Source organism: Oryctolagus cuniculus, chromosome 15 (assembly GCF_964237555.1).
Source record: "Oryctolagus cuniculus chromosome 15, mOryCun1.1, whole genome shotgun sequence".
NCBI lineage: Eukaryota > Metazoa > Chordata > Mammalia > Lagomorpha > Leporidae > Oryctolagus > Oryctolagus cuniculus.
This window is the reverse complement of record NC_091446.1, coordinates 34,474,281-34,489,755: the sequence shown is the minus strand read 5'-3', so window position 1 is coordinate 34,489,755 and position 15,475 is coordinate 34,474,281. Positions and strand designations below refer to the sequence as shown.

The window sequence follows — 15,475 nt, the reverse complement described above, 5'->3', positions numbered from 1 at the left end:
GAAAATGGTGGTGGAGAAATTATTGATACTGCAGTTCTTTTTCTCATATGGAAGAAAAATTTCCAAGCAGACAGCAGAGAGATTTACAAAGATTTATTAGCGTCAAAGACCTCCAGTCAGAGCAGCATGGAGGGGGACTTCCAAAAGAGGAAAAAAACACAAAGAACCTCATAGTACTGGGGTTTTTTAAGTACAATTTTGAAGCCAAAAAAAAAAAAAAAGTGACAGTCAGATTGGCATTCAGTTACCAGGTGGGGACAAAAACCCATCAAAAGACCAGATTTACAATTCTCCATCCTATCTGGCCTGTTCATGATAAAACAAAAGACCATCCAGAAGGGCGGGAGAGGTAACTTGTTTTCACAATAACCTGTGAGATCAGGAAGAGCTCCCTTGCAATTCCCCTGGTAAATCTGGAGATTCTGAAGGAAGGAGGGCGGCCTGTTTGTTCTTCCTTTTTAGGGAAGGAAGCAAATATTTTATACCCCAAATTCCACTGGGACACCCTGACTACCTATTAACCCATCTGACTCCTCATAATAGTGCATGTGTGTATATGTCTGCTTGTGTGTGTTTTGGTTTGAGAAGGTGAAGTCAATTCTTTTATCTCATGCAAGAAAGTCATGAGATGTTGTCTAAACTCGGATAGATCAAAAAATATAAACAGATATAGAATCATTGTTTAGAAATATGCACATATGTGTAAGAAGACACTGCAAGAATTGTTCAAACATGCTGCATTTAGGGAGAAGGAGTTTGAAAAAGTGCCTTGCAAACTATTCCAACGAACGTGTGCACACACAGAAATCATACAACACAGACATGTGTGTGGATGAATAGTCCCAATTGTATGATCATTTGACTTGCAATTTTTTTTTTACTTTATTAGAATGTGGAAGTGATTCAGATCCATGTTGATATCATGCTTCAAATGTTGAAATTTGACTTTTTCTGGGGCCAACAATACATAGTGATATTGTCTTGTGAAACTGGTTGTCAAGTTGGAGTTTCCAGCCAGTCCCAACATCATGAGAGAAAACAACTGATCCCCTACAGTGTTCTACATTCAATAAATTGCATGGGCTATTTAACATTTTATTATAAAAATCAGTTTCTATTAGGTGCTTTTGACTAATTTTAGATTTTGTAAGTATTCGGAACATGTTTAAGAGATTTGAGTGAAGCTATCATATGAGAGGCAAGGTGCATTTGCACACTAATGACGTTTTCAACATAAGATAGGTTAATTAAGGCATAACCCCATTTTAATTTGAGGAGCATCTTTTAGAGATTTTCCAGTAAAATGTAGTCTTAAACATCCTATATTATTTTAATAAAAATTAATATCCATTTCTGATTTTTCTGCAATGATAGTAGTTTCTGGAATTAATTATGTGATAAATGTTATATTCATGTTTTCAAACTCATCATCACTTCTATTATTATTTTAGTTGCCAAACATGATAACATATTGTTATGTACACACTTACCTTAATGCCTACCTTGTGAGCAAATCATATAACTCCACTTTATGGCAATTCTTTTTATAAGTCTAAAAATATGTGGGACATATAATTCACACTTAAAATGTCTTTGGGATAACTCCATGTCTCATGTAACTTCGAGTTTCTGTGGCAACTGTGTCAGTTTTCTCTTTCCCATGAGTTCTTTCTATGTCTTATCAGCCAAAGTGCAGGAGGAGATTGAGCGTGTGATTGGCAGACACCGGAGCCCCTGCATGCAGGACAGGAGCCGCATGCCCTACACGGATGCTGTGATGCATGAGATCCAGAGATTCATCGACCTGGTCCCCACCAGTCTGCCCCGTGCCGTGACTCGTGATGTTAAATTCAGGAACTACCTCATCCCCAAGGTAAGAAGTTTTCTCCCACATTGCACTTCAGTGCTCTTGAAGTTCCCAAGTTCACAGTATTTTTCCAATGGGTACCAACCCAGTATGAGGTAAGATCGATTCTCATATGTGTGGCAGCCTGATGGACTTAGCACTGTGTCTAAACTATGTAACCTCAAACTAGAAACTTTCATATCTATGCTTCATATCTGGAAATGTGAGTCTTCCAAGTTTGTTCTCCATTTTCACGATCATTTTGGCTACTATTAGGTCTTTACATTTCCAAATATGTCAGTATCAGTTGTTAATTTTCCGAAACACTCTCCTAGAATTTTGGGGAGTGACATTAGATCAATAGGTCAATTCAGAAAGAATAGAGATGCTAACATGTACAGTAGTCCAGTACATATATTTTGTATATTTGTCCAATTTGGAGGGGACTTTCTTTGTTTTTCTAATAATATTTTGTTTTTATGTAATGGTTTACACACTTTTACCAGGTTTCTTTCCTGGTAATTAATATTCTGATTCTAATAAAAATAATGCAATTTTAAAATGTTTTTTCATTTCTTTTTTTTGGTGTATGAAAATGTAATTACAATTTCATTTTGATTGCTCTTGTCTTACAAGTTTGTTGCATTTAATAATTATTGCAAAAATTTGTGTGTATATTTATTTGGAATTTTTATGTTCATTAGACTATTTTGTTTTATTTCTTTTTTTCTAATTCTTGTAACCTTAATTTCTTTTCACTACATTTTTTCCCTCAAGAGGATTTAGAGGGAGCATTGAGCAGAACTGGTGATGGACATCCTTGCTTTTTTCTTATCTCTGGTAGTTGGTCATTTAATAGTAAGTTATTAATCATCATGGTTCATCTTGTTTTTGTTAGATATTGTCTTAGTTATCAGATGAAGGAAGTTTGCTTTCTTTTATCTTCATACCATGTCTTATTATCAATGTGTACTCAATTTAGACAATTAGATTCTATGTTTCTATTCATATACTGGTATATTTTCCTTCTGTTTCTCCACTAAATATGCACACTACAAGCCCACAAACACAAGTTGACCTCATCCTCTATCATTTGTAAAGGACATTTGTATTTAAATTTGTGAGAGGTGGTTCCCCAGTATTTCTTCCTTGAAATTTTCCTATCAGATTTCTGATATCAAGGTAATGCTGGTCTCATAAAATAAGTTGTGATGTTTTCTTTATTTTTGAATCTATTTTTATCACCTTCCTACCTTCCATTTTTCATTTGTGGATACCTGGTTATGTCCTTGGAATGTCTAATTAATATTTGGTTAAATACAAGTTATGTTTGAAAAAAATGTGGTTTCTGCTGATTTTGATCTTCAAGAAAGGGTTCTTTCCTCCCCTGCTAGTTTGTGACAATAATGTTTCATTTCTTACTGTGAGTCAGGAGTGGACACAGCATGCAGGAAAATTTAATGCAGCTGTCAGCTGACCTAGCTGAGGTTCTCCTAATTGTGCAATCCTGATAATCAATTTATATCTCAGCACCCTCCAAACTGACTTCTACACAAAGTTTGCAATCATACTTTCTTTTTTTGACAGGCAGAGTTAGACAGTGAGAGAGAGACATAGAGAAAGGTCTTCCTTCTGTTGGTTCACCCTCCAATGGCTGCCGCGGCCAGCGCACCGCACTGATCCGATGGCAGGAGCCAGGCGCTCCTCCTGGTCTCCCATGGGGTGCAGGGCCCAAGCACTTGGGCCATCCTCCACTGTCTTCCCGGGCCACAGCAGAGAGCTGGACTGGAAGAGGAACAACCGGGACAGAATCCAGCGCCCCAACTGGGACTAGAACCAGGGGTGCCGGCGCTGCAGGCGGAGGATTAGCCAAGTGAGCTGCAATGCCGGCAATCATACTTTCTAGTTGCTATACTCCAACCTCTTCCAATCCACTTGAGTCAGCACGTATTACTAATAAAATTACAAATATATAAGTATAAATAAAAATTCCATTCTCATAGAAGAAAAAAATAAGTATGAGTTCAGTAATGTGATAACTACTGACATTCTACACCAGAAGGAATTGCACAGGTTACCGTGAGGTAAAGGGCCTTCCCTCTATGCTAACAGATTTTGTAAAAGAATTGAGACTTCAATCCATGTGTTTTTGAAAAAGGGCACAACTAGAGCACTTTTCTTTTTCAATTTTGGGATCTGGAGTAATATTAGTCAAACTCGTTCTTGCCCACATTGCTAACTAATAGGTAATTACAATGGTAAATATATAATTGTTGAACACAATCTCCCTTGTCCACTGTGTCAGCTCCCAGGGAACTGCAGGAGAAAGTGTTGCACCTACTGAGCTCATCAGAGCCCTCTGCATAGTGACTCATGCTGTGACCGGCACCTTTGAGTTGACCTCTTCTTTTTGTATGGGACAACCTAGTAACACAATATGCAATGCTTGGTAGCTGATTCTATCTGCATTCTTGTGATTCATATTCTTATACTACAGGGAAAAACCACTGACTTAGGTAGAAATAATAGTCTAAGACAGGTTGGAAGACACATTCTGTAACAAGTCATAAAGTAAATATTTTAGCTTTTTAGGCAATAGGATCTCTCCAGCCAATATTCAATTCTTCCATTGTAACACAAAAGCTGTCTTAGTTTATATGTAAATAAATGAAGAAGGTGTGTTCAGATATTCGTGGACAGTGAAATTTTCAATATTATTTTCATGTATCACAAAGTATTATATATCTTTTAATATTTTTCAATTTAAAATGCTTAGCTCAAGGGATTTATAAGAAATATGACAAGATTAGTATGGACTGTGATTAGCTGATAATTGGTCTGAGAAAGCCACGTCCAGTGGACTTTCTTTAGTGATGGCAAAGCTGTATATCTTTATTGTCCTATAAAGAAATCATTAGCCATAGATGCTTGTTGAGTACCTGTTACATTACAAATGTAATCGAATAAATGAATTTTACTTTTATTTACTTTCAACTAATTAATATTAAATGTAAGTAACTATATATGGCACATGGATACTCTATTGGATAGCACAAATATAAAGTGTTTTTCATAATATGGTGAGAAATCCTTTACCAATAAAATCTTCAAGAAAATAAAAGTTTAGGGGCCAGCACCGTGACTCACTTGGTTAATCCTCCGCCTGCGGCACCGGCATCCCATATGGGCGCCGGGTTCTAGTCCCGGTTATTCCTCTTCCAGTCCAGCTCTCTGCTGTGGCCCAGGAAGGCAGTGGAGGATGGCCCAAGTGCTTGGGCCCTGCACCTGCATGGCAGACCAGGAGGAAGCACCTGGCTCCTACCTTCGGATAGGCGCAGCGCCAGCCATAGCGGCCATATTAGGAGTGAACCAACGGAAGGAAGACCTTTCTCTATGTCTCTCTCACTGTCTATAACTCTACCTGTCAAATAAATTTTAAAAAAAAGTTTGGAATATTATTGGGCAGCTAAAACTTTAACTAAACTGAGGTGAATAATTTATTTTCTTATTTTTTAAAGTTTGGATGAATATTCATGTTTTCTAAAATACAAGATGTTCTCTTACACAATATTTCCATACAATATGTTAAGAGTACCACACTTTCTACAGTGTTTACACTGCAAACATCTAACATGCCAAAAAAAATCTGAAAATAGAAACACATTTGGTTCCTGAGTTTTCACTTAAGGCATAGGGTATTTATAAACTCTAAAATGATAAGTGCTCATTTTTTGGACTGAAGTATGATGACTATAAGCATAATTTTGAGATACCTGATAAAAAATAATTAGAGGAGGAATTATTTGTACTTTTGAGTCCTATCAAAAATGTCTTATAGCACAAGGTATCAAAGATTTACCATTACATTTTTCTAAAAATTTTATAGCTCTAGGGCATATATTTGGATCAATGGTCCATTTCAAGTTAACTTTTATTTATGTGTGAATTACTGGCCTTGCAAAATTTCACTTCTTATCAATTGCTGCATATCTATGCTACATTTAAAATTTCCAAGTTCCTAACACATTCTTTATATTCTTTTCCATTACAATTTAGTATTCAATCAAGGAACAAAGACACTTTGTTTATCTTGTCTCTTAGTCTTCTATATTCAAGCATGGCTCCCTTTCCTTTGTAATTTCCTTTGTAAATTTCTTCTAATACAATGACAGTAAGAAGAGGACAAATAGATTGTCAGGTAAAATGTTTCTCATCTGGCTTTAGGGATTGCTTTTTTTTTTTTTTTTTTTTTTTTTTTTTTGACAGGCAGAGTGGACAGTGAGAGAGAGAAAGAGAAACAGAGAGAAAGGTCTTCCTTGCCGTTGGTTTACCCTCCAATGGCCGCCGCCGCGGCCGGCGTGCTGCGGCCAGCGCACCGCGCTGATCCGATGGCAGGAGCCAGGCGCTCCTCCTGGTCTCCCATGGGGTGCAGGGCCCAAGCACTTGGGCCATCCTCCATGCACTCCCTGGCCACAGCAGAGAGCTGGCCTGGAAGAGGGGCAACCGGGACAGAATCCGGCGTCCCGACTGGGATTAGAACCCGGTGTGCCGGCGCCGCAAGGCAGAGGATTAGCCTAGTGAGCCGGGGCGCTGGCCCTAGGGATTGCTTTTTAATGATTATATTTCAGTTACAATTTTGATAAGAAAACCATATGCTGCTGCGTATGCCCTCACTGAATTGGAGATAGGGCACAATGCTGGTACATTTCCCATAATGGTTGGTTTTAAAGGACCTCATTTAGTCAGGTACTTTTTACCATATCTCATCTCTCTGTGTTTATCAGCTAATTAATAAACAAATGTGGCATGGCATTTTAAGAAGGTGTGAATATCCCACTTCACAAACAATTCATCCAAAACTTTTATGATTGGTGATCTTTGACTGAATTTTTGAAAATGCTAATTTTTATAATTAATCATTCCTTATGAATATTTTTGCCTTACATTTATCTGTAAAAAAGAAAGAACTCTGTCACATTTTTAATTAAGAGAGAAAATTTCATTTCAATGATATTCACTTTTATTTCATTTTTAAATTGTACTTGCTATCATCTAGCAAGAGGAAAATTTTCTAATCAGATCAAATCTCTTGTCTAAGAAGCCTTCAAAAAGACCCTGTGTACATTTCAGGAGCCAGCAGAGTCTTCATTTTTAAACCATAATCACATACAAAATATGTGAAACTGAAGGGATTCAAAAGGGCAATAGGTAGGGATAGACCCTATTGTCTATGTGGTGCCCCTATGTGGTGATAAGGAGGAGAACAAACACAGATGGTTTGACATCTAAGTACTGAAGTATTGAGAACTTCAAATGCAATTGTATGCTGTCATAGCAAGATCATTGCCACTGACCTTAAATTCATGCGTGTTTTTTTTTTCCCTTTGTATGTCTAGTTGGAAATGTCATTGTTTTTTCCTTGGTGAGCGTTTGCTCAACTAGAGATCAAAAAGATGACACTAATTAATCTCCAAAATCTGTTCCAGCTCCATGACCTCATTATAACTCAGCTTATCTGTGCCTATTCATTCCAGGGGACAAATATAATAACATCACTGACATCAGTGTTACATGATGACAAAGAATTCCCCAACCCAGAGAGCTTTGACCCTGGCCACTTCCTGGACAAGAGTGGCAACTTTAAGAAGAGTGACTACTTCATGCCTTTCTCAACAGGTAATAGAAATTAATTCACTAATACAGAAGACAAATTAACTTCATGATGTCAGATGACCTTTATGATGTCTATTCTGGGACTGGTAGGACTGGTAGGACTGTTTATGGTGCATGATTGCAAATACCAACCTAAATGCTGGATGCTCATGCACTTTCCCACCCTCATTGAAAAAAAAAAAAAACAAACCACTTTTTTTTCCAAAGTAAGAGAGGTAGTGAAAAGATTGAATTCTGCCTCTCAATATATCACTCACCTATGCATAATTCCTCCTTCTAGAAACTCACACTGTGTCAGGCTAGAAAAGTAGTGAATAATGATTCAAGTTATCTATGCTTCATTGCTGAATAACACCAGAAAGGATGAGAATCTACTTCCTGAAGAGTCATGGAGAGCAATTGGAAAAGTCAGGCACAGAAAGATGAGAACTGGATGATCTCAACTATTCTTGTGAAGATGGATCAGAAATTACAAGTGCCTCTTAATCAGAAGGAAAAGCGTGAGATAAAGGTTGAGACAGCATGGTGTGTTGGAGACTGATGAAGAGTGGGTATGGCTAGACAAGAGACTAAATGGATGGTGTGAACAGAAGGAAAGATGATGGAATGGAATACCAAAGAGGAAGCAAGGGAATAAGCAATCAGGGTGTGTTTCTAAAAAAGTATTGAAGGAAAGTTGGCAAAGAGCTGACATTGTATAACTTTTAGTTGACTGACAAGTGCTTAATAATGAAGATATTAGGTGTATATAAAGAATTTCCATCCATTTTCTCATCTGTAAAATCAACCATCCTTCCAGCTGTCCTTTATATTTGCCTGCCATCCATCCATTAGGTTAGCCATCAAATAGTAATGACATAATTTTTTTTGTATCAAAGGAACCTATTATTCAGGGATTATCTGTCCTCTGTGTTGTTACTTTCAGGAAAACGTATTTGTGTGGGAGAGGGCTTGGTCCGCATGGAGCTGTTTTTATTCCTCACCACCATTTTACAGAACTTTAAGCTAAAACCTCTGGTTGATCCAAAGGACATCAACATCACCCCAGTTGTCAATGGATTTGCTTCTGTGCCTCCTCCATATCAGCTCTGTTTCATTCCTGTCTGAAGAAGGACTGATTCCCTGGCTGCATCCGGGCTGCTGTTTGAAACTCCTCCTAAACCGGAGCGTCATTCATCTCCTTCTCCCTATGTGGGATGCCTTCTCTGACTTCCCATCCTACATATTCCCATTCCTTCACTATCCATTGACCAACCAATTTCCTTTGATGGAAACTTCCTGGTATTTCACGAATACAAACATATACTTCCTAGTCTTCATACTCTCTATACATATATTCTTCACTCTATATTTTGATACTTAGGAGTTATTACTGAAGTATCACTAAAAATAGCTCAGAACTTGAAAAGTATTATGTTAAGTAAAAGGAAACAGTCATAGAAAAACAAAACTTTGATCTCAGTTACACATATAGAATCTAAAATTTGAATTCACAGAAGTAGACAAGAGAATGGAGTTCGATCAAAGCTGGTGTAGAGATGGGGTTGGATGAGGAAAGAGGAGAAGTTAGCTAACGAGCATAATACTTCAGTTAGTCTGACAGGAGGAAAAAGTTTTTCATGATCTGTTCCACAATATGATAACTATAGCTACTAATAACTTATTGTATATTTTAAAATTGTGAAAACAAGTTCCTAATGTTCTCATCACATATAAAGAATAACTATGTGAGATAATGGTCATGTTAACTTTTCCTGATCTAATCTTCTTACAGTGAATATATGTGTCAAAACCTCACATTGTACCCTAAAAATATTTACAATTATTGTTTGTCAATGAAAAATACATGAAAGTGGATTAAAAATGTAAATTAAAACCAAGTTTCTTATGCTTTAACTCTTCTTGTTTAGCAAATAAAAATGTACTATTCAAGTGTTAAAAAAGTATGGGCTACCCTGACATAAAGTCAGTTTCGCAATGATGCCTATGAGTTTCTTACTGGAATTTCTAATCTCACCTTCATTGACGCCTTCCCCATTATTTAAGTTCTTCATTTTTCTGGCTCTGCTTTTTGACACTTTGCATGTTGGTGTTACTCATCCTTTCTCATAAACCAAGTATATAGCATGGGTGTTTGCACTAGTGTAGATAACTACTATAGCAAATTAACACAAATGTGGTGACTTAAAGCAATATAAATTTAGGCTCTTCCAAATCCAGATTTGAATATCTAATGTCAGTTGCACTGGGCTGAGATCAAGAGATCAGCATTGCTAATCCTGTCCAAAAGCTCAAAGAGAAAAAACATACATTTCCCAGTCTTTTCCAGCTTCTAAAGGTTGCCAGCATTCCTTGGCTCCAGAGTCATTATTGCTTCACTCCAATCCCAATCATCACATTTTCTGCTGACTATTATCTTCTCATTTTCCTATATTAAGTCTTTTGTGATTACACTGGCTCATCCTGAATAATCTTCCCTTGTCGAGATCTTTAACAGAAGCATATCTACAATGTCCTTTTCATCATGTGAAGTAATGAATTCAAAAATTCAAAGACAAGATTCCAAGGATTAGCACGGAGACACTTTTGGTGGTGACGTCATTATTGAGCCTGAAGCACTACTCTATTGCCCATTTTGCAAACAGACAACTGAGGCAGTGCTATTTAAGGCATCTTCTTCAAGATCATACACCTTTTAAGTTGCAGGGTCAAGTTGAATCAGGTCAACATGGCTGGAAAGCAGAGCTTGCTAACAACTGTGATCTTAACCCATGAGGGGTTTATTCTTTATTATTCATTTTCTTCCCCTACAATACATCTTCCATTGTCAGCCCTTGTTGCCTAGTTTAAGTTTGGTTCCTATTGAAACCCATGGCCATGGTGTGTAAACGTGGCAGCAGAAGACCTGCCTACCTTGAGAATTTCATATCAGTGGACATCTAGGTTTGTGGCAATTGCTTCAGATGCTGAAAATTTTCATGGAAGACTCCACTGCCAATGAGAGAGCAAGTCTCACTGATTGTGTATCAGTGTGTGATGGTGGAGGTTACTGGGATGGTTTAGGTGTCCACAGCTTGCTTTTGGAACTCAAAGAAAGGCTTTCTGTACGTGAGACAAAGAAACTAAGAGTAGCCATTCTCTAGTAAAGTGCAATGCATCTAAGAATTTTGGCTGGATTAGAAGATGCAGATCATCTTGTGACCTGGACATGTCCACACGTGCACTGAGGAATGTTAAATGCATTGTAGAAAACATCAGTGAAAAAAAACTCAATATTCATAGAAAGAACTGTTGATGTCTACTCCTCCAAGGAAAGTCAGATTCAGGAAGATGAAACCAATTCCGTTAAAAACGTAAAAAGAGCTAGAACACAGTCAACACTATGACAGGGAACTGAAAAAGGATTGGAGTCACTTCACGGAGCTCTGGGATCTGGAGGGAGAACCTGGTCACATCTCTGAAAGACACAGCTCAGGTAAAAGTCCTGGCAACTTCCCTAGGGAAAGTGAACACAGGAGACAATGTGGAATCAGGATATAGAGGGAATGGTGGAGACCCAGCAAAGGGCTTCAAGAGGACAGAGGGAGGCTGCAGAGTTGCGTGGCCATTTAAACAATCAAAATAATAAGAACTCAGTTAACACCAACATGGCTGAAGAAGAGAAAAAAGCCCACTTGACAGGTGACATCAAATTGTTCAGTCTGAGAAAGCCTCCATCAGATGTGCATACTGATATCTTGAGGAAGGAGGAAATGAAGTGACTGAGCTTCATCCACAGGAAAAGGGGGAGAGCATCGCAGGTGTTCCCCAACAAGGCAGGTCAAGATTTGCAGCAAGAGGTGGGAAGTTCTCAAGACAATGATGAGTTATACTCCTACAGAAAAAAAAAAAAAAAAACACACACACACATCTTTTAAAGGGCAGCTGGGAAAAAGGCTTTAATCTTCTCCATGGCAGATTTTTCACATAAAATGAAAGATCATGACCACATTTGTAAACAAATCAAGTGGCTGAAGGAAACTTCAGGATCTCCAGACAGAAGGTTGTATATCTGAAACAAAGGGTCACCCAGACAGCAATGAATCTTGCATAGCTGTTAAAATATTGCACAACATTCCATAAAAACATACTGTATTCTGTAAAAACATACAAATACATCAAATGAAACAAAAATTTTAAAATTAATTAAAATAAATAAGAAAAAAATCGTTAACTCCAAATATAGACATTCTAGTTCCCCATGTTCCCTGTGAAGTATTTGTCTTTGAGCCTCTTCTGTTTGCCTGCCATGTTTCTGATGCACCTAAAATGAACGTCCCTGGTAAGAAGCCCTCTACCTCCCCAATTCTCAAGAGTCATGGGTGTAGTCACCTGAACCTGCTTCCACCAAGTAAACCTTGTTCTCGTTTCTCTCTGGGATTTTCCCTGGAGACCTCCATCACCATCCATAAAATGGCAGTGAGTAACCTCAGGTTCACTCAGTTTTATACCACTTACTTGTATCAATCTGAAACAAAGCATGAACCATAAAACACCAGTTATCTCCCTTTTGTTGGAAATATTTTTGAAATCTATTTATGTAATTTTTTAACTTTCTTTTAAAGTCTTTATATCCAATGCCTCAGGTGTTCACAGCACCAGCCTAGACTGTTCTTCTCCTGGCCTCCCTTACCTCTCTTCCATTGTTAATTTTCTGGGCCTACGTCCCCATCCTGGTCCCAACTTTTGCTTCTGGGTAACTCATATTTACAAAGGCCAATTGATTTTTCCCCAGAAACCTTCTATTTAAGGTATACAAACTTCATGTATCTCATAAGTACAACTTTAGGAACATAGTGACTCTTCCCACTATACGGGCCCTCCCACCCGCACTCCCACACTTCTTTCCCCCTCTCCTGTTCCCATTCTTATTTACTAAGATATATTTTCAATTAACTTTATACACATAAGTTAATTCTATACTAAGTAAAGAGTTCAACAAATAGTATAAAAAATTGTTCTTCAACAGTCAAGACGAGGGCTGTTCAAAGTCATTACAACCAAAGTGTCAATTTTACTTCTATAGATTACCTTTTAGGTGCTCATTTTAATACCCATCCTGGAAAACATTTCTTGAGTAAGTATTTTATTCCCATGAGCCTTGCTCATCTGTATTCCTTTCACAGAAAGCCCAGCAGATGACAAGATAGAAGCCACTTTTGGGGTATGGGGAATAGCAAACCAATATTTAAAAGTCACAAAAGGGAGTTCTTGGCTACAAACCTAAGATATAAGAGATTAAGTGACCACTACCCACAGTGGCCAGAGTGGGAAACACTCTAAAGTGCAGCCTCACTTGATAAATTCAGAAAGTGGAGATGTAAAGAGGCTGATGTCTCTGGGCAGTAGCCCCTCTCTGGATGGCCCTCTCATGGCAAGACAGTTTTCTCCACTTCAATTTTTCAATTAAGTAAAATCTATGAAATATATTTTCCTCTCTCTTTGGTTGTTTACATGACCACCTATGGTGGTCTTAATGGCCCTTATTGAGAGTGGTGGCCTCCCTTTTGGTTCTTATTGACCACATTGTCTTCTGTTTCACTCAGTATCAGGGGATGGACAGCTACAGAAGCAAGGGAAGGCAGCCATACAGGGTCGCAGACCTTGTCAGTACCTCCACAAATGTTGTACCACTATATATATCCCCATCAAAGGAGGTCCCCCTCTTGGGTTGGGAAGCCTACTAGCTCTTGAATATAGCCACTCAAATCAGTGGGTAATTAGAGTGTAACCCTCCCTACATACAGCTAGTTAGCCTCATGTGGATCCAGTCTTTACTTGACATCTCCCATGAGGATGTTACTCCCTTCTGCCTCTCCTAACAAACCGGTCAGTTTGAGCAATGCATTGAGACCAGAGTGAATGTAATGTTGACTGGTAGTTCCAATTAGGAAGAGCAATAGCAGTTTGGTGTTGACCTTGGTTGCCTCTCTTGCCCTATTAAAGCTGCAATTGGTGGGAATTACTTCTTCTTATCACCCATACAACGAGGACAGGATCTGGCAGCACGCAACAGACAACAGATAGTAGCACACAGCAGAACAGATGTACAGTAGCAAGCCCAGAGCAATTCCTGATGATGTTAGCCGTGTGGCAGAGCCTGTTAGCAAGCAGAAAGTGATACAGAGACATTTTGCTATTCCCCTGATGGTTCTGACCACACGTTCTTCTCCTTGCACCAATTGTGTTTGCAAATGTTCTGTTTGCTTTCAAATTTGGTTTTAACATCTCTTTTCCAAGAATGACCAAAAAGCAAGATAACCATCTTGACCAGGAAAAACTTAGTTTTGGTTGTCATTTAGATGAAAGACAGCAGGTGAAATGAAAATGCATAAAACAGAAGGAATGTCTTACTTAGAGTTCCAGTGAGGTTGATGTGCTGATAGGGACTCACGTGAAGGCTGAAGATTACAGAAAGCTCACTCACCTGGAGAGAGAAATAGGACCTGCAGAATTGTGCCTTTATAAGGGTCCATGGGTGTTAACCCTCAGAATTTCCACTGGAGATGTGGGTTGACAGTCTAAATAAAATACGCAAAAATTAGGATCTCTTTTACATCACTCTTGTATTGACCATTAGATTTTATTACGATCAGTTAGATGAGCAACAAGAAGGCCATACCTCAAACAACCACATGGGAAGAGGGTATTCTCACTAGTCCCTAGACACCAAGTTTACAGGAAATGTTGCATCCTTCTGTCTGCCCAGTCAGGGAGAAACAAACCTTTTTTGGAAAAATATAAATATAATCTGAAATTGCATTTTTTTCATGTATTGGTCTTTAACCAAAAATTGACATCATTCCAAAGACAACTATGTGGCCATCACGAGAAGAACTGAGAGAAGCAGAAGGCAAAACAAGATAGATCCATGCCCCCACTCCATTTTATGAGGCCAGTATTACTATGATATCAGAAATCTGTCAAAAATTGTGGAGGGAAAATTACAGAATATCTCCTAAGTATTTAAACACCCCTGTGTTCCAGGATGTAGAATGGACCCAAGCCTGGACTCCAGTCCTGACACAGCCACTACTCTGGTGGGCTTTGCTTCCCTGACACTAAGTTCCCTCATTTCCAGAACAACACCATTGTTGTTCCTTAAATGATCAACAGAGGGCAGCACTGAGATGTAATTACACAGCGAAGACGCTAAACGCTTAAGGCAGTAACTTAAATGAACCTTGCTAAGTAAGAAAGCCAATCTACACAATCTGCCTAATGTATGATGCCAACTGTAGGATATTCAGGAAAAGGCATAGCTATGGAGAAAGCAAAGAGACCTGTAGTTGCCAGGGCTCACAGGGCAAGGCAGAGGCAATGAATAAGGAGTGCAGAGGACGTTAAGTCAGTGAAACTATTCTGTATGGCATGTCAGGATAAATGACACTATAGATTCTGCCAAACCTATGAATTATATCGTACCACGAATGAACTCTAAGAGGCGCCTTTCTCTGAAGGGAGGAAGGAACCTCCACTGTGATATGGTCTTGACTAAACAAATTCAGAGCTGGTGAACTCAAGGGGCTTCCATAGCCTAGACAGCTCATAGCAAGAGTCTCGGGTGACTCATAAATAAGAGTGCCAATTGTTAAATCAACAACGGGAGTCACTGGGTTCATGCTCCCCACGTAGGATCTCTGTCCTTAATGTGTTTAACTATGAAACTCAAAAACAACACTACTAGTCGAACAATACCCTATACCTGGTTCGGTTGTGTGAGTGCAGCCTGTTGAAATCCCTGCTTAGTATATACTAAGTTGATCTTCAGTATATGAAGGTAATTGAAAATGAAACGTGATGAAGGGCGGGATGGGAGAGGGAGTGGGAGAGGGGAGGGCCACGGGAGGGAGGGAGGTTGTGGGGGGAAGCCACAACAATACAAAAGTTGCATTGTATATTCTACTTAAAACTATT

At 38.6% G+C, this 15,475-nt stretch overlaps 1 protein-coding gene across 1 annotated transcript in view; it reads left to right on the top strand.

Annotated features, from left to right (window-relative positions):
* LOC100353460 (cytochrome P450 2C18) overlaps positions 1 to 8,777 on the top strand; it is a 33,039-nt gene extending 24,262 nt beyond the window's left edge. The window contains exons 7-9 of the mRNA XM_008270238.4: positions 1,686 to 1,873; positions 7,381 to 7,522; positions 8,445 to 8,777. Coding sequence (XP_008268460.3) covers positions 1,686 to 1,873; positions 7,381 to 7,522; positions 8,445 to 8,626 — 512 coding nt within the window. The 3' untranslated portion in view covers positions 8,627 to 8,777. The remainder of the gene's footprint in view (positions 1 to 1,685; positions 1,874 to 7,380; positions 7,523 to 8,444) is intronic.
* Positions 8,778 to 15,475: the final 6,698 nt, after the last annotated feature.